This window comes from Armigeres subalbatus, chromosome 2 (genome assembly GCF_024139115.2).
Source record: "Armigeres subalbatus isolate Guangzhou_Male chromosome 2, GZ_Asu_2, whole genome shotgun sequence".
Taxonomy (NCBI): domain Eukaryota; kingdom Metazoa; phylum Arthropoda; class Insecta; order Diptera; family Culicidae; genus Armigeres; species Armigeres subalbatus.
In genome coordinates this window covers 261,775,160-261,798,490 of record NC_085140.1, presented here as the reverse complement: position 1 = coordinate 261,798,490, position 23,331 = coordinate 261,775,160, and the positions used below count along the sequence as shown (strand labels likewise).

The window sequence follows — 23,331 nt, the reverse complement described above, 5'->3', positions numbered from 1 at the left end:
CTCGCCCATGCTGCATTCTTCTCTTCTACTAACTGCTCACATTCGCCGTCATACCAGTCGTTTCTCTGATCCGGGGGCACCGTGCCAAGTGCAGCGGTTGCGGTGCTACCAATGGCGGATCGAATATCTCTCCAGCCATCTTCAAGAGACGTTGCGCCTAACTGCTCTTCCGTTGGGAGTGCCACTTCCAGCTGCTGCGCGTATTCTTGGGCTAGTCTACCGTCTTGTAGCCGCCCAATGTTAAGCCGCGGCGTCCGACTTCGACGCGTGTTGTACACCGTCAAGAGTTTTGAGCGCAGGCATACTGCAACGAGGTAGTGGTCGTTCGTGATGTCGGAGAAGAATTTACCGTCGATTAGAACTTGGCGATTTGGTTTTCCGTTTCTTGGTTAGGTGATCTCCATGTGGCCTTGTGGATATTTTTGCGGGGAAAGAAGTTGCTTCGGACTACCATTCCGCGGGAGGCTGCGTAGTTTATTCATCGATGGCCGTTGTCATTCGATACGGTGTGCAGACTGTCCGGTATGATGACCGGTCTATACATTTCCTCCCTTCCTACCTGTGCGTTCATGTCACCGATGATGATTTTGACGTCCCGCAGTTGGCATCCATCGTATATCTGCTCCAGCTGGCATTTAACGGCCTTTAATCCACAGCTTACACATCCTTGCGTTGATTGGCTGCCACCCAATCACGCGTTGGCGCATCTTACACAGCACTATGAAGCCGATTCCCAGCTCGTTGGTGGTGCCACAGCTTTGGTAGAAGGTAGCCGCTCGATGCCCGCTTTTCCACACTTTCTGTCCTGTCCAGCAAATCTCCTGCAGCGCCACGACGTCGAAGTTGCGGGGATGTAATTCATTGTAGATCATCCTGTCGCAACCTGTGAAACCTAGCGACTTGCAGTTCCATGTTCCAAGCTTCCAATCGTGATCCTTTATTCGTCGCCTAGGTCTTTGCCGATTACACCCAGGTTTTTTTTACGCGGTTGGAATTCATTAATTTCTCGGTCAACCTGAATTTTCACAGCTTTTAAAATACCCCCTAAATTTTCTTTGATTTTCTGTGAATTTTTTCATGGGGTTAACTCATTGTTTTATAGACGCTGAAGGTCTTAAACGACTAAAACCAAACCGTGTAAAAAAACCTGGGTGTATATCGAGTCGCATTATCCTTTATATTGTTCGTAATTATTGGTTTCCAGGCGGCTTATTGGGCCTGCGCAAACCTCCTGTCTCGTCGGAGGGCCAACGTGTCAGGGTGTTTAGCGTCCTAACACCAGGACTTGGGCTTGTGCGCTTTGAGCGGCACACTGTCGCTTTGGTGGAGTCTACTAGCGGATACATGCAGCTTTTTATAGGAATTTAACAGGGCCCACTGTCAAACCCCACCACATACTAGGCAAGTCCCACAACTCGCAGATGGCCTGGGGAGGGATCGTCAAGCCCTTGGACATAGTCCCTGCTGCCCGAAATATTCCGCCGAGATTAAAAAAAAATTAAGGAACGAACGCAATAAAAAAAACCACCAAACCGATTCACGTTGCCGGTACAAAGCTTTCTGCGTGACGGCAAAAACGCAGCGCCGACCAAGATTATGACAAACGCCGATGTCGACGATCTTTGTACTGGCGAACACCTCTAATCTCGAACAAACTATTTAAAGGTGTGAAGCAGCTTCAAGTTTTGTTTTAGAGACAGTTAAAATTTTATTTCCTAAATCTTACGGTGTTAAAATTTTATATTTTCATTTTCTTTTGGCAGCTCAAAGGAAGGGAAATGAATTATTATTAGGCGTACATTATTTTGTAAACAAACATATAACAAAAATTGTAAACAAACGTATAATTGATTCCGTAGAATGTTAATGTTCCCTCCTCGCTTAATACTCTTGTATAAAAGAGGAGAGCTTATTTTGTCGGATACATGCCGTGGTTTTCATCTCCTTTAGCTGAAATGTACTTTCCAATGTTTGTTTGTTTGGTCCCGATTCAATGTGTAGTTTTTGTTATTCAAATTCAAGGCACGTCCATTACAACTGTTAAATAATTGTTTCATTTCAACTGGACGTCATAACCGACCAAAATCAAACCGCATAAAAATACACCTAGGTATATTCCTTGCTTCCAGTGCGGTGATAGTACATCCGCTTCAGGTGTTTACTATTCCTCTAATTCGTGTAGCTTTTACTTCATTCCTACAAACTACCATGCGTCTCCATTCAAATTCGTTCCGACTTAGTTGCATTACATATTCGAAAAGCATTGTGGTTTTATCAATTGATTACATTATTCAGCAATACATCATGATAAAGAAGTTCGAAATCGAAGAAAGTGAACAAAAACAAATCAACTAAATGCTGTCCATGCAACGTCCTAAGAAAGTCGTCACTGATGTCATCGTAAGCTGAACCAGTGATACAGTTCGACTATTTATTTTTAAGTTCTTTGATACGTATTTTAAATAAAAGGAAAAGCCGCAAATAGACCGGTCGAAGAAAAAGCAACATAAAGAAGCAACAGTTCCGCTGTTCGATCTTGGTTCGTACGTAGCGTATGTGAGTGTTCGACCGCATTCACGCCAGCTGCCAATCACATTCTTGGGTGCAAAAAGAAAATCAGAAACTTTCGTTAAGTTTACCGAATCGTGTGCCGCTTAGATTTGTAAACGGTATTTTTTTGTCGAGTTGGATAAATTGTAAATAAATAGAAGCCGCGCTACACCCACCGGCGTGGTAGCAGCAGGGGTAAACAATTTCACAAGTGTATGTTCGTGAATGAGAATAGCATCATGCTAATTTAAAGCGTGAATGTCTGCTGCCAAAGTTTACGCAACATCAACAGTCTGGCGTGAAGGTGTCTATTTAGTATAAATTTGTCTGCCGTTTAAGTTGTGTAGGATGATATTTATTTGCAGTACCAAACACACGTTTCTCACTGATCTTTTCGAGTCACTTGAAATGACGATAAAATGAAAAAGAAAAGCAACAGCATTTGATATATTCTAATCAATGTGGTATCCTTGCAGGGTAGCGTGCCGTTGAGATCGCCAACGCCTCCAGCTATGGCAAACCATCCATCGTCTAGATTTAGAATCTCGAGAACCATGCCTTCATGGGTGGTAAGTATATTCAGAAATATTTATTTAAATGTTCAATTACGATCAGTTGAACGATATATTCCAGACCGAGAGCAGTGATCGGGTAGGACCTGCACCACCTCCTCCGCCGGTAAATATGGACCCGGAGTACGAAGTCATAGACGTCGCTAATCAACAATATTCTAATACTCCACCGCCAATTCCAGTGAAATCAGCTGGTAAGTATCGCTCTATTACCAATATTAACCATTGTTGAAAATAAAAACAAGATTGGATCAATGAAGAATATTCTATCGCAAATGTCAGTTATTATTCGATTCGTGTAGTTCTGGTTATGCTTTATTCGGATGCATCATCATAGGAGAAAGAACTGAGAACGGTGGTTATCGCCTAATGGGTAAACCCTAGGTAACTCATGAAATGCAAGCTTACAAATAAATAGTCCCGAAGAAATACTTCTCTCTATATAATCCAAGAAATTTGGATTACATTTTTCTAGAGAACCTATTAGAAATTAAGTAAGAAACAGCTTGGAATACGATCAAATTGGATTTCTTCATAAAACTATTACAAATTCATGGACAGACGCACATCACATCACAAGAAGACTCGACTTTGCAACAAATGTTCAAATGGCATTCTCTTGAATGATAAATACTCAAACATTCGAATTCCTTCAAGCGAGCAAATTAAATAACGAAAAAACATGTAGACGTAAAAATAAAATGATTTGGAGGTGTTTATTTAATATTGAACAGTTTTTCTGAAACATTCTCTTTTGAACACGAACCTTCCCACATATAGTTTATATGAAGCGTTCAAACTAAATGAGTAGCTCAATTTACTGTAATTCAGACTTAGTACTAAATATTTTAAATCACCAATTAATTGAAATCCGTATTTATTATTATTATTTTTTTTTCATTTATCTCTTCCGTTCTATGAAAGCATGTTGCAGCACCAATATTGATCAATATCTTGAGTTTATATTTCGTTCCAACTGCCATGATGTTTTTGTGGCTTTTTTAAGCAAATCTTTTATTATTTTTATCTCTTTATAGATATTAAACGAATGACCGTTATGAAATGCGACTTATGCGGATCTGTGACACCGGCAGTACGTTGTGCGCAATGCGACAATAACTTTTTCTGCGCATCTTGCGACGATCGCTACCACCGTCATCCCAAACGTCAGACACATACGAGAACCGTGAGTTGATTGATTTTTTTCACCTGTAGAATAACTTTTGCATGACCTTTCGGAGCACCAGCACCTTCTCACAATTCAAACGGATCACAGACATCCCGCACAGTGCGATTCCACTCTTTCTTTCCATGGATGCAAAAATTTGGCAAATTGTAATGCATCTCTCATCTAATTGGCTCTGGAATAAAATCATGATCTCTGGCGTATTGGAATGCCTTCTCACCGCATGACACATATTTATATTTAAGAAAGATCAACTGTAAAAACCATCCTTCATATAAATCATGTCAAACTTCCTTCCATTCGGTTGCCGATTTAACCGCCCAAAATTCGTTTCTCTTTCTCTCACCAACCCCGCAGCCCGTAGAATTGCAAACCACTCCCGCGGCGGTCGCCCCTACCACTACTGCGGTGAAACCACCGCTGCCGCCGAAGGGCGAGGCTGGCACGAGCGGTCCCCTGCCGCCGCCCCGAAGAAACAAACGCCCCGGTAGTTTTCACTTTCCCAGTCCCCTGCTAGGACGCAAGCAGGACCAGGACCAGGTACGCTGCTGTAGCATTTCGTGAGGAACTAGTTGTGTTATGACTAAATCAAACCGTCAACAATCGTCATATGAGTGCATCATGAAATTTTCCATCATTATCTAGCATATTATTTGCCAAATTAGTTCTACACTTTTCTTTGCTTGTCAGGCGCTTTGTATATATGTAGATCTAGGAGAATAACTTTAGTTATTTTTTGCTTTACTCGAGCTTCTTTTACCTATGTAGGAGGAAATTTGTAGAGTAAATCTTTAAGTTTTAACATTTGGAGGAAAAAGTTAGATTTCAATTGATTTTTCAAAAGTTTTCTCATCGTGATTTTTTTAAATAAATTCGATTGATTAAATAGTCCTGTCAATTGACTCGACTAATTTTGAGTAATGAATAATTGGTAGATTACTCTATTTTAACAATCTATTGGCTATTTTGTACTTCAGATATGCTTTTTTAGTTAAATATACGTTTTGTTTGGAACTAAACCCGCATGTGTTTCATTTTTCTTCTCTCACATCCTTAATAACCAAACGCTTCATACTAACCCCTATGAATAGAAAATCCTGCCGGAAATAGAATTATCAAATTCCTCCAATCACAATTTTGGGTCCCATGTAGATGCTATATTATGCTAAATAATTGTGTTAAATCTCGCTATATATCAGTTATCGATCCATAATAAATAACAAACCAATTTTAATTTATTCGAAATCAGTCCTGAGTGGTCTATACAGTCGTCTTCATTCATCTCGGTTCATGGCTGCACGTCGCCAAACACGTAGTCTACGGAGGCTCAACAAATCGTCTTTTTCATGACCTGCGCACCTCACCTTCTTGTGTCCGTGGGATAATTATGGAGAACCATTTTTACCGAATTTGCCCGGCCATGCCCGGCTCACTGCAATCGGCCGATTTTTGCGGTGTGATAAATGGATGGTTCTCTCAACAGCTGAAACAGCTCGTGGTTTATTCGTCTCCTCCATGTCGTTTTCCTAAAGAAATGGAAATCTGCGTACAGACACCGATGAACACACTAGCGAACGGAGCTGGTTGCTGTTAAACCGCTTAATCTACCCTGTTGACACTCTTGCCTTTCGGCAGTACTTCAGATAGGAGCCTGTGCTACTACGCACGCCCGCGTAACTACCCAATAGTTTCAATCCCTCTTGATTAGCTACCTTCTAATCAACGCTTGCCGACTACTCGGCGCAAGCAGGCAATCTTAGTGGTAGCGGACGAGACTGCTTTCAACTATTCCACATCATGACACATTCTCTGAATAATATTATCCGGAGTAGTGTCCTTCCCGCAAATGTCAAACATTCCTCTCCGCTCCACGACGAAACGAGGACATACGAATAATACATGCTGCCGTAATTTGAAAAAGTGACGTATACGCCATTTCCCAAAAAAGGTGTTAACGAGTAGTACTCATCGAGCTCTTTAACAGAAAAATGGCAAACATGCGTGTTGTAATTTGGCGCATACGTCACTTTCTCAGATTACGGCAGTACGGTGAGCTAGGCCCAGCTGCCTAGACCTCATCCCCTGCTTAAATATGGTTATCCCATAGGCAGCCATCAGTTCCACCTCAACAATCGACTCCCCTTAAACCTCCAGCGTTATATCGTCGGCAAAGCCAAATATCTTAACAACGGGATGGAACTTCAGGTTTAAAACACTGTCATGCATAGTGGTCCATAGCAGCGGGCCCAGGACCCTGCGGTACTATTGCGGTGATAGAAGCATTATACTCCGACCAATATCGGTCTCGTATAATAGTACGCGATTCTGGGAATAACTTTACAAAATGTTGTACAGGCCCACCGGCACTCGGCACGCCCAACCGGAGTAACAAGAGCGCGATAGCTTTTTAGCTTGCGTTGGTGTGATGCATTATTGACGTCACCGCGTCGCGACCGCACAGTACAATGTTCCCCTTCATACATTACAGTACAGTACAGTACAGTACATACGTTGAATCGCTACCTCCACTGTTATCACAGAGTTGTTGATAGCATCCAGTATGGATCTACCATTTTAGCATTAGCATTAGCATTAGCATTGTTACGGTGTAATTCGTAGATTGGACACTAGTGATACTCATGTTTTACTTTTGAGATCCTTATCTAGAATGCTATCAGAAATCAAGAAGGGGAGTGGTCCTTGATTCCAGTCTTAAACAAAAATAACAAAAGCATGAGGATTACTACTCCTGGCCACGCCCATCTTCACCGTAACTAGGGAGAGGAAGGAAGTGTTGATGTAGTACTTACTTAACGAGAGGCCACCGACTTAGCGACACTCTCATAAGTACCACGGAGTTGGATAATGAGGAAGGTAATCGTTGGGTCAGGATTTGCTTGTAGCTGGCAATGTAACCGTGGTAGATCTACCCCGTAACACACCACGCAAAGGTGTCTACCCAGCATTACGGGTTCATCCAGCATGGATCTACCATTTCGAAACCCAAACTGATTGTTTGAAGACGATCTTCTGAGGCAACTTCCCCGTGGTGTCAAGAAGGCAGAATTGTATATACGGCCAATTTCACAGCATTGAGCGTTACGGGCGTTCACACTTCTTCATCTCTTCGCGAGCTCTTAACATACTTCGCCTAGCCCTAAGGGAGGTTGGCCGAAGGTCTGCAAACGCTACACTCCATCAGTAAGTCGGGGTTCTGCCCTTCCTGCATACTGGCATCGAATGCGCGTGATGGAACAGCTATCAGCGCGTCCTTGTTAAGACTTTCGGTGTTGCCCTCCACTCACAGGCTACAGTGCATACTGGGCCACGTTAGTCCGCAAAAACATCTTTTTAGAGCCAGGGGATACGCAACTTTGAGTTGGAATCGTCGGAAGAGTGTCGTGTTTTGAAAAAAAAAAAATTCATCAGTCATTTTCGCCACATGGATAGGGCTGCGTTACAAATATTTTTATTTTACGTCGTCGGCAAAGTTGACGAAATTGTAGAGTTTGGGAAAATAACTGTAGTTGTCAGAGGCACATAAGTTCTATATATTTTAACCCACTGGAAGAATGAAAACTCATGCATCATTAAATTATATGTATTTGACGTTTGATAAGTTATTTTGAACAATTTCTGCTAGAATAGGTAAAAATCATAGTAATTTTACATTTTCATCTACATTTCTGAAGTTTGACACCGACACCAACTCGAAATTACGCATCCACTAAGCTCTAAAGTATTTTTGCGGGCTAGCTTCGCCGCGTGGCACGAACCTGACGAGGATTTTTCGACCTCGGTTGCTGCACAGTGCGCACCTTAGCTGACCACGTAGTGGATTACAAAATATTCGCTATGGGTGTACCCCTCATCGACCCTTCACATTAGTCCCCTGACCAAACCAGGGCTACAGAATTTTTTTTTATTTATCATCAGACTAAGGCCAGAGTGGCCTGTGCTGCACATAAAAGACTTCTCCATTCAGCTCGGTTCATGGCTGCACTTCGCCAACCACGCAGTCTGCGGAGGGTCCGCAAGTCGTCCTCCACCTGATCGATCCACCTTGCCCGCTGTGCACCTCGCCTTCTTGTTCCCGTCGGATCGTTGTCGAGAACCATTTTCACCGGATTACTGTCCGACATTCTGGCTACGTGCCCGGCCCACCGCAGTCTTCCGATTTTCGCGGTGTGAACGATGGATGGTTCTCCCAACAGCTGATGCAACTCGTGGTTCATTCGCCTCCTCCACGTACCGTCCGCCATCTGCAACCCACCATAGATGGTACGCAACACTTTCCTTTCGAAAACTCCCAGTGCGCGTTGGTCCTCCACGAGCATCGTCCAGGTCTCGTGTCCGTAGAGAACTACCGGTCTTATAAGCGTTTTGTAGATAGTCAGTTTGGTACGGCGGCGAACTCTATTCGATCGAAGCGTCTTGCGGAGTCCAAAGTACGTACGATTTCCAGCCACTATGCGTCTCCGAATTTCTCTGCTGGTATCGTTATCGGCGGTCACCAGTGAGCCCAAGTACACGAATTCTTCAACCACCTCGATTTCGTCACCACCGATAGAAACTCGTGGTGGGTGGCTCACATTGACCTCTCTTGAGCCTCTTCCTATCATGTACTTCGTCTTCGACGTGTTGATGACTAGTCCAATCCGTTTAGCTTCGCTTTTCAGTCTGATGTGGGCTTCCTCCATCCTCTCAAAGTTACGTGCCATGATATCAATGTCGTCGGCGAAACCAAATAACTGGACGGACTTCGTGAAAATCGTACCACTCGTGTCAATCCCTGCCCTTCGTATTACTCCCTCCAAAGCGATGTTGAATAGCAGACACGAAAGACCATCACCTTGCCGTAACCCTCTACGGGTTTCGAAGGGACTCGAGAAACCCTGAAACTCGAACTACGCACATCACCCGATCCATCGTCGACTTCATCAACCGTATCAGTTTATCCGGAAATCCGTTTTGTGCATTAGCTGCCATAGCTGGTCTCGATCGATTGTATCATATGCGGCTTTGAAGTCGATAAATAGATGATGTGTGGACACGTTGTATTCGCGGCATTTCTGCAATACCTGACGTATGGCGAACACCTGGTCTGTGGTAGAGCGTTCACCCATAAATCCCGCCTGGTACTGCCCCACGAACTCTCTTGCAATTGATGTTAGTCGACGGCATAAAATTTGGGAGAGTACCTTGTAGGCGGCGTTCAGCAATGTGATTGCGCGGTATTTGCTACAATCCAGCTTATCGCCCTTTTTGTAGATGGGACACACGACACCTTCCATCCACTCCTGCGGCAGAACCTTATCCTCCCAAACCTTGGTAATCACCCAATGCAGCGCTCTAGCCAGTGCTTCACCACCGTGTTTAAACAGCTCTCCTGGTAGTTGGTCAACTCCAGGGGCTTTGTTGTTTTTCAGCCGGCCGATCTCCTCCTGGATTTCCTGGAGATTCGGAGCCGGAAGTCGCATGTCCTGCGCGCGTGCTCCTAGGTTCATTACCATACCGCCACCGTTGTCTGCCATATCGCCATTCAGGTGCTCTTCGTAGTGCTGCCGCCACCTTTGGATCACCTCACGCTCGTTCGTAAGAAGGTTCCCGTTTATGTCCTTACACATATCGGGCGGTGGCACGTGGCCCTTACGTGAACGGTTCAACTTCTCATAGAACTTTCGTGCGTTATTAGCGCGGTACAGTTGCTCCGCCTCTTCACGGTCTCGATCTTCCTGCTGGCGCTTTTTCCTCCAAAAATCGAGTTTAGTCTGTTCCGCGCCCGTTTGTATCATGCGTCGTCTCCTCAACTAACCACTGCAGGGCTACAGAAGGTTATGTCAAAAACGACTCCACTCCATTTTGACGGAATGTGGTTGTTGAGCACCTTGAGCCTTGCTAGGGCGTCTAGCAAAGCCTGATGTTTTTGATTAATATAGCGGCTACTCTACTTCCCTGTCCAAGCATTGAAGTCATCCGCGATGACAACCGGTTTACTACCCACGAGGTCCAATTGGGTGAAAAGCTCTATTGACAAATTGGGGGAGACATAGCACCTACATTAGAACATCCTAACCGGGAGCCGGGCATATTGCCCAAGCAATATCACTTGTTTCTCAGTGAGTAACAGCAACTATGGTGTGACCGACTGAAGGTCTGAATTATGCACAACGCGTCGTATAGGTATAAAACTGCCTGGTAACTAAGAAAGCACAAGAGGGGTAGTATATGTGGTGGAGCAGTAATGAAAATTAAAACATCAAAACCAATTGTGATTCGAACCTTGGAACTTGAGGTTTACAACGACCTCCTGCTTATAAGGCAGAGGCGGTACCCACTAGACCACCGAGCTCGTCCATAAGAAACAAAGTTATTTGTAACTTAATTGTACCTTTTAAGGTACAAAGTGTTGCGCAATAACTTCAAAAACATTGTGGTATCAGAAATGATCCAAAATGTTACTATCTGAGCAACTTATCTGTTTTGTTTCTAAAATGCATATTGAACCCATGATAATCTAAGAAGTCAGTTTCGAAACAGGTTGCGATGTTGGTACCTAGAACGGAAATGAAACATTGTCTGTTTCTGAAACATGAAATGGCTTTTATGAGACTTGGTGTATTCCCAGAGTCTTGGTAAACTGTCCAGAATCCAAATCATTTGACCTCGCGTTTTCAGAGGCACAAATCTCAACAAAGAAACATCGAATTACTGTCAGCTTTTATCTTAGCTTTGCTTCGTCGCAGCAAGCGTAGAATAAAAAGATGACAGCTGCTCTTTGCTTGTTGGGTTAACACGATCGAAAAAGCTATGAGTCGATTCCTAATTATTTTTACTGATACATTAAAGTCAAAGAGGTAAAAAATTACGTTGAACTTGGCAGTCACAAATTTTATTGGATGATGATGTTTTGATAAAATTTAGGACCCACATTAGAAAATTAGAGAAAAAAAAACAAATTTGCAGAGATACGGATATGCAATGTTCCGCAAAATGTAGCTCAACCTGTTTCCAATAATCCTGCAAAAAAAAATCTCTAACTTTTAAATTATCCGATTTCGAGCAATTTTCCCAAGTTTACTTAGGATGACCCTTAAAAAAGCAGTTTTTTGTTTCGAATTTCTGAGCAATGTAGTGATCAGACCACTTTTAGAGCTTGACAGGGGGCTTTTCATGGACTTAGCGTTGACGTATCTCATGCGGATCAAAAGTTATTTAGGTTTTTCTGCGAAAAAACGCTTTCTTTTAACGGCTGTATCTATGATTGATGCAAATATTTTTTAAATCTGTTTTCTCGACCTTATCCTACTAGTTTCAGCCTCAGGGTATCTAAATCAAGGAGATAGTTGAAAATGTATCGCTTTTTTTGCCGTTTTCAAGCACTATTTTGCTATTTTCATGTGTTTTGCTTCTCCCATGGCATACTTCATGATATGGCAAACGCCTTTCATTATAGAACTCAAGCAGAAGCTAAGATCTTTAAAACAGCAATTCGTAAGAACTTGATGTGAATAAGAGTTAACATGACAAAAATGATCAATATCCAGAATACTTTAAGTATAACATAATCAGATATTTAAATATCAAACGAACATAATTTTGTTATGATATTTTGTTATTACACCTCTTATACAAGTTCACAATAGTGTGGGGTATCAACAACAGAATTAGGTATTTTTGAGTTACTTCCTTCTACTCGTGATCCCAACCACCTTCAACATTATCTTGTTACACTACTGGACTACTAAGTGCATTGGCCAAACCAATGAGGACCAATGTAATGTGTCGTGATTTTGATGCCAGACTTGATGAACTTGCTGGTAGGATTGCGCTGTTTATCTAATAAGAGACCATTTTTTTTAACGTTGAACTCCGTGCTGCCAATTGTTGCTCCTCTATCCGAAGTTCTGATTCAGAACCGCCGTGTTCCGCTCTCGTTCCGCCGAACGAATGAATGGCCTACACGGTTAGATGACTTTACCCATTAATGGGTACTATGTTATTGTTGATATTATTCCCACCGTGGTGGCGGGTAGTGGCGCTTTTTCAAGAAAATGGGTGAATTTTTCACGGTGGGAATAATATCAACAATAACATGGTACCCATTAATGGGTAAAGTCATCCAACCGTGTACGACACGATTTAAGGTGTGAAATGTTCTTCCATGTTTGTTTCAAGCCAAGTCGTTGAGACCAGGCATTGAAAAAAATCAGATCATGAGTAAAAATCAGCTAAATTCATGCCAACTTGATGTTCTCCTGCGGTCTAATCGCTGATGCTTTCTAGATCGTTGAAATTTGGCGTTCGTTGATTCAATGTTTAAAGATCTTCATCGCTCACCAATGGAAGACAACTGAGCGAGGCAAATCACTTGGTAACCTAACAATGAGTGTTGTTACCACACGCTGTTAGAAAAATCTTTTCAGACATTAGGAAAATTAAGTCCGCTATGAGAATGGAACTCGGATACACTGCATGGGAGGCTTCGATACTTTCTCTCCTCCATCCCAGCAACTTGAAAGCAGAGTGAATGAAGCAGAACACCTGATGTGTTTTGGTTTTATTCTAGTAGAGCAAGCGTAATAGAAATGCTCCAGTCGTAGCTTCCCTGGATACCATACCAAGTTTGGCTTGGCGAACCCTGTTGCTCGTTGTTTACGCAGCAACGATCGCTCATCATCGTTGTTTGGTATCCATCTGAGCAAGGCTGTTCACTCACTGGCATTGGATGCTATGATTGAATTAGATCAACGCTCGTCCGCTTCACTCGCGAGTCAAGTTAAGAATGAGCGAAACGTCCGAGTTAAGAATGAGCTAAATAATGCAAAGCACCTTCTTTTATAGGTGAGCCAGAGCACGCTCCAACCAATTAGAACGATCGGACGGGAAACAAAATGAGTAAATATGTTTTGCTAGGGATGCTGTCAATTTGACTTGCGATAAAGGATGACGAAGTTATTTTTCTTTTACTCTCGACATAATTTTGAATAATTTAGAATTAGTTATTTGTATAACATTTTGTTTATTTTTTCAATGCTCCATCTATATACACTACACAATGGAGCATAAATATTAACTTTAGTCAGTAATGACGACGAGTCAATATCTCCCCTCAGTAGTTTAGTGACGAAGATCGCTTGTGATACGTTTCTCTAAGGTTTCGAGTCCTAGTAACTGGCAACGTTCACCCACGTCGAGTACTCGTTGCACATTTCCAACGTTTTCCCTGATAGGGTGTATGGAAACTGGATAGGTCTTTGTTTCCTACTAAACGAAATTACTTGGCATTTATCAATGCCTAACGTCATGTAGTTTCTTTGGCACCAGTCTTCGAAAGAATTGATGAAATTATGGAGGCAAGAATTTATCCACACTGCGTCTTCTTTTCCTGCGCCATCACCGTACCTCTGAAGAAGAAGAAAATTTCGGTATGCGAACCTCCCTCTGCCTTCTCGCTTCCAATCGACTTCGACCTAGTGGATCCCGGGTAGAAGCCCGCTGAGTGTGTTGACAGGCAGAGTATCACTCTGGCTATCGCCCTCCAATTAAGGGAGTGCTAGCGCTAGACACCTTTCTCTCCCTATTAGGGGGAGACCTTGCTAGACCTCTTTCAATTCTAGACCAGCATTTGAAAAGGGCATAACATCCAAAATTTATTTCTTCTGATTCCTTTTCTACATATATAGCTATATATGTAGGCAAAGAATCAGAAGGAATACATTTTGGCTGTTACGCCCTTTTCAAATGTTGGTCTAGAATTGCGTCTCCCGTTGCGCTCGAAGTGCCCCTAAAGCCTAAACTTAATTTTACATTTCAAGTGAGTCTCTCTTGCAGCTGCCATCAAATCTTACTAAAGTAGTTTTGCCTTTATGATCGCATGGTTGTCTATGCATGCAATCATGCATGTGGATTGACATTCGCTTGTTCAAAGCTAAATTGGTGTTAGTTTTGCTAGGCTACAAGATTGGACAGCGTACCACGAGGCTCGTCACAGTTGTATAGGACAATGGTTTCATTTGCCCACCTGAAGGTTCGAATCGGTGTCACTCGGCTTCACTAAAGGAAGTAGAATAGCCCGGTAGTAAGCTCTAGCTTTACATAATATAACAATATCCAAAAATATTACCTATCACGCGCCTGCAAAAAAAATTGAGACCTTACTAGCATCAGCCTCAATGCGCTGTACGCGCTCTTTCGTTGTTGTAGCTCCTATAGCAGCCAGACCACGTCAACTTCTGTTAACCAACCCAACCATCGCAACGTGGGTACCGCGCGGAAGCGAAGTACACCTCCTCCTCACCTTCTCCATATATTGTCTGCCATCTGCACTCCACCATAGATGGTCCACAGTACTTTCCTCCAAGTGTGCGTTGGTAGAGAACTATCGGTCTAATAAGCGTGTTGTAGACATTCAATTTGGTACGGTGGCAAACTCTATTCGATTGGAGCGTCTTGCGGGGTCTTGCCACGATATGTTTACCTCCAATAACTGCTGGTATCGTCTTCGGTGGTCGCCAGTGAGCTTAAGTACATGAATTCTTGAACCACCTCGATTTCGTCACCATCGATAGAAATTCGTAGTGGGTGGCTAACATTGTCCTCTCTTGAGTCTTTTCCTATCATGCATTTTGTCTTCGAAGTGTTGATAACCAGTCCGATTAGTGCAACTTCCTTCCTTAGTCTGCTGTAGGTTTCCTCCATCTTCTCATAGTTATGTGCCATGATATCATGTCGTCAGTGAAACCAACCAGCTGAACAGACTTCATTGGAACCGTACAACTCGCGTCAATCCTTAGCCTACCTTTGACCACCACCTTACAATTAACCTCTGAGCTTTCAAAAGGGACTCGAAAACGCTCTGAGACTCTAACTACACACATCACAAGACCAATCGTCCCCTTGATCAAACGTGTCTGTTTATCCGGAAATCCGTATTCGTACTTTAGCTGCGTCAGCTGGTATCGGTCGATTATATCATTTGCATCTTTGAAGATGATGGTTTCTACTACATATGGCGGACACCTGGCCAGTGGTCCCGCCTGGTACGAACTTGGTATTAGTCGCTGGCATAAAATTTAGTAATGTACCTTGTAGACGACGTTCTGCATTGCGGTATTTGCTTCAATTCCAAGCACAGAACCTGACAACTAAGACTATTTAAGTCATAACTAACCAATTTGTAACTTCTTGTCATTTGATTTTCAACTTCCTTACGTCGTCACGAGCCCCGGGGTCGGCCTCTACTGCGATGTTCTGCCGGGTACCAGTCCGGCGCTTAGTCATAAGTTTAATATCCGGTCTTTCGTTATATGTTCTCCAAATTCTTTTGAATACCGTCAACTGGGGGGAAGATGATCATTTTTAAGACAAAACATGCAATAACAATGTGTGTTTACATTTTAAATCGAAACAAATATGTTCAAAACATGTACTGCTATACGTTGCAATAATCAACAACTTTAGTTTTCTGAAATGCATTCGCATTTATTAAAATAAATTAAATTATCACACATTTTTTGAATAATCTGGTTTGGGGTGAAGTTGATCAAGACAGCTCTACTAAAACCATTATGACCTAGCAGTCGAAATACACTAGGTTATTTGTATGAATGTAGAATTTACTACGTAAAGAAGTCTAAGAAGTTAATATTTGAAACGAAAATAGCGTCATTTATGACTATCTCTCTCTTTCTTCCACAAAATACATTTTCATGATTATAATCGAAAAACTCGGATTTCTACCTAGCGGTTACATTACTTGAATGGAGAATATTGTTGACTACCGTTTCATAAAAAAATTTGGCACTTTTGACTGACACATCAAATGATCATCTTCACCTAAATGATCATCTTCCCCCCAGTTGACGGTACCTCCAGATTTTGTGTGATGTCCATGGCCATCATTCTGGTACCATAAAAAAATAGAGCGGCCCATTATAAAAAAATAAAATATTTCTATTTTTTATTTCAAGGAATTCCAATAAATTTTGCTCAAAAAAACTTGTTCTGTAGCTTTTAAGTTGGCAATTTTACCTATTTTGATTAGGGTGGTCCTCAAAAAACAGTATTTTTTATCTACTTTTGTTTTTGTTTAGGTTTTCTCGAAATAGTCGTCTTTGAGTGACTTTTAAGGCTAAGAAAAATGCAACTTTTGATGGGTAAATATGCTCAACATCTTTTTGGCGATCAAAAGTTATAATCGTTTTTCTGTCAAAATTACGTTATTTCAAATATTGATATCTCCAATGAGGGCAAACCAAAAAAATACGTTAACACGGCATTAAAAAGAGCAACTCATATTCTTCATTATGTCAAAAAATTGGAAATATATTTTTTTATGTCGAGTTTCACAATCTTCATCTAGTAACTAAAATATCTTTTATAATAAGTGACCATGCGTTTCCATTAGACTGGTCCTGGCTCATTTTGGTAACAACTTTCTGGGCTCTAATTCAGCTGCTAGTGCTAGTTATCGACGATTGAGCTTTTATGATGAAAATTTGAAGTTAGTTAAAATTGCTTAAGCTTCTTGTGATTGTATATATTTTATTTGTTGAACAAAAGCATATAGATAGATGCCCTGACACTTTGCTCTCATGAATAAAAAGGAAATAAAAATAAAGACATTAGACGGCATATTGCATCAATGTTAGATAGACGAATTGGTCGTTCTTTCAGTACCCTAGTCCCTATGGTGAGAAATAATGTGTCAAATTCTACGGGGCACCCTCCAGAATGTGGCATTAGAGTGATTCAAATTTTGACTTTTTTGCTCCCCTATACTTAAACGATGGCATTTGCTATTTTAATAATCGTCCTAAATTTTTACCTAATTTGGATGTAATTTGACTGAGCACAAGCAATTTGAAGCTTGTATGAAAATTACTATGAAAACAGCAACTTTTGTGAAAAACCGTTCCCCATCATTGCCCATTAAGCTCTAAAAATGTATGAATACGTTAGCAATATAGGAAATTTAACAAGGGAAAATATCGTCGTTGTTGCTAAACGATTTAATACTGACCACCAAAGTTATTAGGGACATTCTGAACTGTGGGAAATTCAATTTAACACGACGTAAAAGAATAACATCAATATCAATAATGAGCATTTTTCTTTTCTTTATAATTTTGCTCGCAAAAGTCAGATTGCTTCGCAACAACAACTGACTTTCAGCTTAGGATCTATTCTATGATAGCGAAGCGTTAAATATATTCAAATAGATTCCGGGCTGCTTCACGAAACGATCCTTTACATAAGTGGCAATTCTCATAGTAATTTTCATATAACCTTCAAATGGCACGTGCACAATCAAATTACATCCAAATCAGCTAAAATTTGGGAGGACTATAAAAATAGCAAAAATAATCGTTTAAGCACAGGGGAACGAGAAAGTCAAAATTTGAATCACTCTAATGTGGCATATTAGTGAAAAAAAAACCTCAGGTTTTTTTGCGTATATTGTTGTAAGAGCAATACTAATTAAGTATTAATAGTGAAGACTCGGTAAGACGCGCGGCTACAAAGCAAGACCATGCTGAGGGTGGCTGGGTTCGATTCCCGGTGCCGGTCTAGGCAATTTTCGGATTGGAAATTGTCTCGACTTCCCTGGGCATAAAAGTATCATCGTGTTAGCCTCATGATATACGAATGCAAAAATGGTAACTTGGCTAGAAACCTCGCAGTTAATAACTGTGGAAGTGCTTAATGAACACTAAGCTGCGAGGCGGCTCTGTCCCCCAGTGTGGGGATGTAATGCCAATAAGAAGAAGGAGAAGTGAAGACTCGTAGACGATTAATGAATACGAATCTGACAAAATTCTTCGTTGAATAATAATTTGGTGAATCAACAATTTGAAATACTAACTTTTGATTGCGTTCTGCTTACTTTGTCTTTTGCTACTTTTGACATCCACCATCTTTGACCACCGGATCGAATTTTTGCATAGTAGGGTAACCGGCGGCAATGTTGGCCCTGGATGTAACATTGGCTCATCACGCAAATTAATCAATATTTCAGCGATAATACGTCGATTTGTAGGAGATATTAACCATTGCTTCTTTAGAAACGTGTATCAAACATATATCTGCCTCATAACTCTAGATTTATACACTTCTTAAACTATTAAAAGCAATTATCTTGCGTGAAGAATCACTTTGACTCGGTTTTTAGCAGCCATGTTTCGTTGACTTATGCAGGCTGGCTGTGCTAGAGTTTTTCTTTTGCCCAATAAAAGAGTTTTCTGAATGAACATACCTGCTTTCGCACATCAGATGAATGGGTAACAACCACACTATGTCAGCTATTATTTTTATTTCACAATTTCCATTAGAATAGCGACATAATTAACCAAAACATTTTTGGACAATACTGGGGGCACCCGTAGCCAAATGGTGGCATGCGCTTTCGATTTATAGCACTACGATAGTATAGGTGAAACTTTAAAATCAAAACATTCTCACCAATAACCCGTACTGAAGAAAATAACCGAAAGCTGCAGATGGAATATCCGATGGTTGCGATTAGTTTGCTAAGATTTTTTGTAAAAACAGGTTAATCCACTCAGCGGTTAAGTTTCATTCGCAAATAACATAACGCTAAACTCAACCCACACCAAGCCTCTAGTAATGCTTCATGTATGGTAGGTTTCTGAAATTTATAAAGTCCTTAACGCTCAGACAAGTACCTTCCCACAACCTAAAACGTCTTGTAGTTTGTAAATGGGCCCTCATGATGCTTTTCTGGAATCACGATATAATCGCTTTCATTCGCAGAACATACCAAAAATAATTGCCTACCTTACGGCTTTCAAACACGATTCAAGCAAAAGCGATTCATTTTCTTCATAATTTCGCAAATAAATGATTCAATTAGTGTAAGAATATTTATGTCGAATTCGTTTTTAAACCTGGGTCAGTGCCAACCCGAACCCTGAATAAAAAAACATTTTCAGTTCCATCTGTCATTGGATATGTTGGTGTGCGTAGCATCGTGTTTGTTTTGATTCGAAACATATGATCCAGGTCATCCAGTGCACTGGCAGTGCGTTGGCCTAATCAGATCATGATAAATAAATATGTTTAGTGCGTGAACTGATTTTTGCGGATAGTGGAATTTGCTTTTGGGTGTATATAAATAAGGGAACTGCTCCTAGAATTCATCTCATGGCTCCGATATTCATCCCATCAAAAACAAAGCAATGTAAAGGAATTCGGATTGTTTGTTATTTTTGCGATTTTTTCAGCAGTGAGCACGCATGTTGACAAAAAAGGCGACGAAATTGGTGCTGTATTTCTTTGTTTCCCGATGAGATGAATATATGTTCAGTGAGATGGAGATCGGAACAGTTCCCCTATTCAATTATATTCAATAATCCTGTGCACATTTTTATACCGAGAATTCCGTATAGAATTCATGTCAAAGAGATTTTCCATTCTACAAAAATTCATCTATTTCTGCTAAAGTTTTCGGAGAACACTCAGAAGCATGTAATAAAAATTCTCCAGGATTCGCTTATTATTTTTTCCTCGCTACCTCTCCTGATGAAGGTAGCCTCGAAGCTCAGGAAAATTTTGCACCAGATTTTGGTGGAGAATTGCTCAAGGTACTTCCGGGGGAATTTATGTACGAACCTTGCTGAGCAATTCCTGAAGGAAACTTCGAGTTAGTTCCTGTATTCCAGAAGGATTTCCTGAAGGAATTATGTTGTAGGAATTTTAAAATTAATTCCTGGAGCAACTTCCAGAAAAAATCCTGGAACAGTCTTCAAAGATCTTCCTAGAAGAATTTCCAAAGGAATTCATCTCGAAAGGATCCCTTGGAAAAAAACAATTGGAGGAATGCCTGAAAGATATCGCCAACAATTCAAGAAATAATTACTGAAAGAATTTCTGAAGTAATTTCTGGCAGAATTCCCGAAGAACATTCTGAAACGCATGAAAGAGTTTTTGGAAGAATTTCAAAAGAAACAATTTCTGAAGTAATTTCCGCATAAGAAATAATTCTATTCGGTATTCCTCAAATATATTTTTCTGACTATTCTTAGCGGATTTTGTGAACGGGTTTTAAGGGGGATTCCCAAACTACATAATTCCATCCACCGACCTAATTTAGGAAACAATCTGTGAGGAAAACCTGAATGAACTTATGAATACATAACTTCCCTAACAATTATTTTTTTAAATGAATCTAGACAACAGCACAGGATTAATTTCATTTAAAATTACAATGACAAATATCACAAAATTCCCGGAAAAAAAGATTTTCAACGCGCGTTTCATTTTAATAAACAGACAGTTTCGTTTCTCTCTTCTGCTTGTTCATTCCACCCAGTCCCACCCACCCACGTGGTTTTGACAGTTGAAATACAGTTGTATTGGTGAACCCGATGCGAAACCGTGAAACAACACAGTGCGAACCCGACAGCTTTGGGGTTGGAACTAGTGCGAACCTAGTTCCAACCTGAGCGAATAAAAAAACACTTTGACAGCACTTAGGTTGGAACTGGTTCCAACCTAGGTTGGAACTTTTTAAAAACGAATTCGACATTAGTTTTATCATCTTTCGCACGAATTCTGTAATGGAATCCATTTCTCATTTAATAATGGAAAGATACAATGGATCGTATGTTTCATTAGATAAACTTTCAATGTCATTTCATGGGAATAATTTCAAGTCAAATTACTTGACAAATACCTTAATCATAATTTAGATTTATTATTGCTTGCAAAAAGTATTTTGATCTGTAAAATGATACCGAAAAAGTATTCTTTCAACTCGGGAAGTTGAAACACGTGAGAGTTTTTAGAGGATTCACAACAGCTGATCGATATAGAGAGGAGTGGAATCAAACGCACGTACCAAACATGAAGCTTTAATGCAGGCAGAGTTGTAAACAAACATCGAATAATTGAATTTATGAATAATTGTGTAATAATATCAGGTAGTTGGCACAGTTATAACTGTTTATGCACAGTACAAAGCAAGGAATTGCCTAGAATAAGTTTTACAATTGGCTTTCTTCAGTAGTGCGTTATGCATCATCCCCACCTAAAGCATTGTTTACGTTTTGGAAAAAAGTTTCTTTGAGAGTATTGCGAGAGCGAAAGCAACACAACTGCCATGGTTTCAACTAGCAGTAAATCTCAAAATTATGCGGCAGCCAATAATTAACGTATGAAATTTGTTTGAAGGCACAACATGAGGGCTAGAACATGTAGCCTTTTTGCAATTGCAGTTTTTAATACAGTTTCCATTTTTCTAAACTTCTTCACTTGCAAATATGTAAATATTTGGGAAATAAATTATTCATATAATAGTATTTTCGTTAGCATGTCCTTGATAAGCGTGCTATTGGAGGAATCTGAAACGCACTCTCACAATCAGTCTGGTAGCATTTTGCATGCAACCAATTAGAACTCACGCTCAATAGGATGATTTGATTTTCTCTGTTTGTTTGCATGCTGCCTTTATTCAGCGCATGAAAATGACTGGTACTATAAACAGCAACCCATCTTTATCTCTCGTATGTTCGAAATCAACAATCACTCGTCCCAAGTAGAGTTTCCATTTCCCGGCCATTTTCGTTGTCCCGGGATTCGGGATGAACTTGCTCGTATATCCCGGGAAATCCCGGGATCCCGGGATTTTTTTATGTTTCCTTAGAAAACTTTTTTTTTATTTAAAAACGATTTTATTCAATGTTCAGGGGTAAAGTTCATATTTAAGAAAGGCCAGATAATACAGATTTCAAATTGGAACTCAATTCAATTCTAATTTGATTCGATTCTTTCGAAAAAAAAAACGACTTAAAGAAGCAAATAATTTTCACGTTTTTCTCGGAAGGTAGAGTACCCTTTTGGAATATATGATCGCCGAGTCTGAGAAGAAGGGTTTGCTGGCGGTTGAAGTCGGCTTGACTGTTTGCATTGTTTTGAATATGCATTGGGTTGCTGGGATTGCATTCAATACCCTAGTGACGAAAGATGGAAGATGGGAACCCCCTCATACTACTAACCCATGGCAGGCTACTAATTGATACTTTTTCCAAGAGCTGCAGCTCCTAATCTTAAACAGATCGCTTCCTAATCTTTATGTTAATCGTTAATTTATCGTTATCGCCGATAAAGTTAATTGTGTTCAATACTTGCTGCGATGAAGATGAATCAACTTATTATCGAAGTTCGATAATTTAACGATAATGGTGTTAACAGATTACGCGATTAAAGTTGGTATATCATTCTGACAGAAGCCGAGAATTGGACAAATTGATTGCAGCCTGTTGACCATAGTTGATTTTGATTGAAACGATATACAAAAAAAAATAGGCATGTGCTGGAAAGTTTGTTGTACGAACGTCGATTAGAAGGACATGAATTGGATCAAGAATTGTTTTGGAGGCAAGAAGCTCAGGAAGACTGACTCAATGTTGGGCGGCGCGAGGAGATTAGCAAGGCGAATATCAGCTAGTGTACACAACCACGCTGTAGACGGGAGATGGGTAGGAAGCAGGCGCCAAATAGATGTAGCTGATCTTGTACTGTAGATACTTGTCGTTTATTTAATAGAGAGCTGTAGGAAAAAGTATCAGAAAAAAAAGTCAGTAGCCCTCCATTGAGTAGTATAGGGGAATCTAATATTTTTTGTGAAGGTGTCCTATTAACTTTCTCCGATATTTTCATGTCTGTTCCTCTCTTACTAACCTAATAATAAGATGATATCGATTGTGCATCACAAAGAACCTTGGCTCCGTATACATACCTGAGCCTACCAAATAAACGAACTTGGAAAAAAAATCATGTCTGATGGGATAAAAATATGATATGAGTTTATCACCTAAGTTGGGTTTCGCGTTCAAAACAAATAACTTTTGTAAGAAGAAAAATTACACTGTTTGCGAACCGGAAATGAAACAATATTTTTTGTCCCGGGTATCCCGGGATTTTCGGGATTTCAAAAATAATATCCTAAATCCCGGGATTTTTTGTCCCGGGATGTCCCGGGATGGAAACTCTAGTCCCAAG

The 23,331-nt window shown here is 40.6% G+C and overlaps 1 protein-coding gene across 6 annotated transcripts in view; it reads left to right on the top strand.

Moving 5' to 3' along the window:
- LOC134212158 (E3 ubiquitin-protein ligase lubel) overlaps window positions 1-23,331 on the top strand; it is a 90,138-nt gene that overhangs the window by 14,453 nt on the left and 52,354 nt on the right. For all 6 annotated transcript variants that reach the window (XM_062689770.1, XM_062689772.1, XM_062689769.1 and 3 more), the window contains exons 2-5: window positions 3,027-3,119; window positions 3,184-3,316; window positions 4,160-4,308; window positions 4,666-4,848. In XM_062689770.1, coding sequence (XP_062545754.1) covers window positions 3,027-3,119; window positions 3,184-3,316; window positions 4,160-4,308; window positions 4,666-4,848 — 558 coding nt within the window. The remainder of the gene's footprint in view (window positions 1-3,026; window positions 3,120-3,183; window positions 3,317-4,159; window positions 4,309-4,665; window positions 4,849-23,331) is intronic.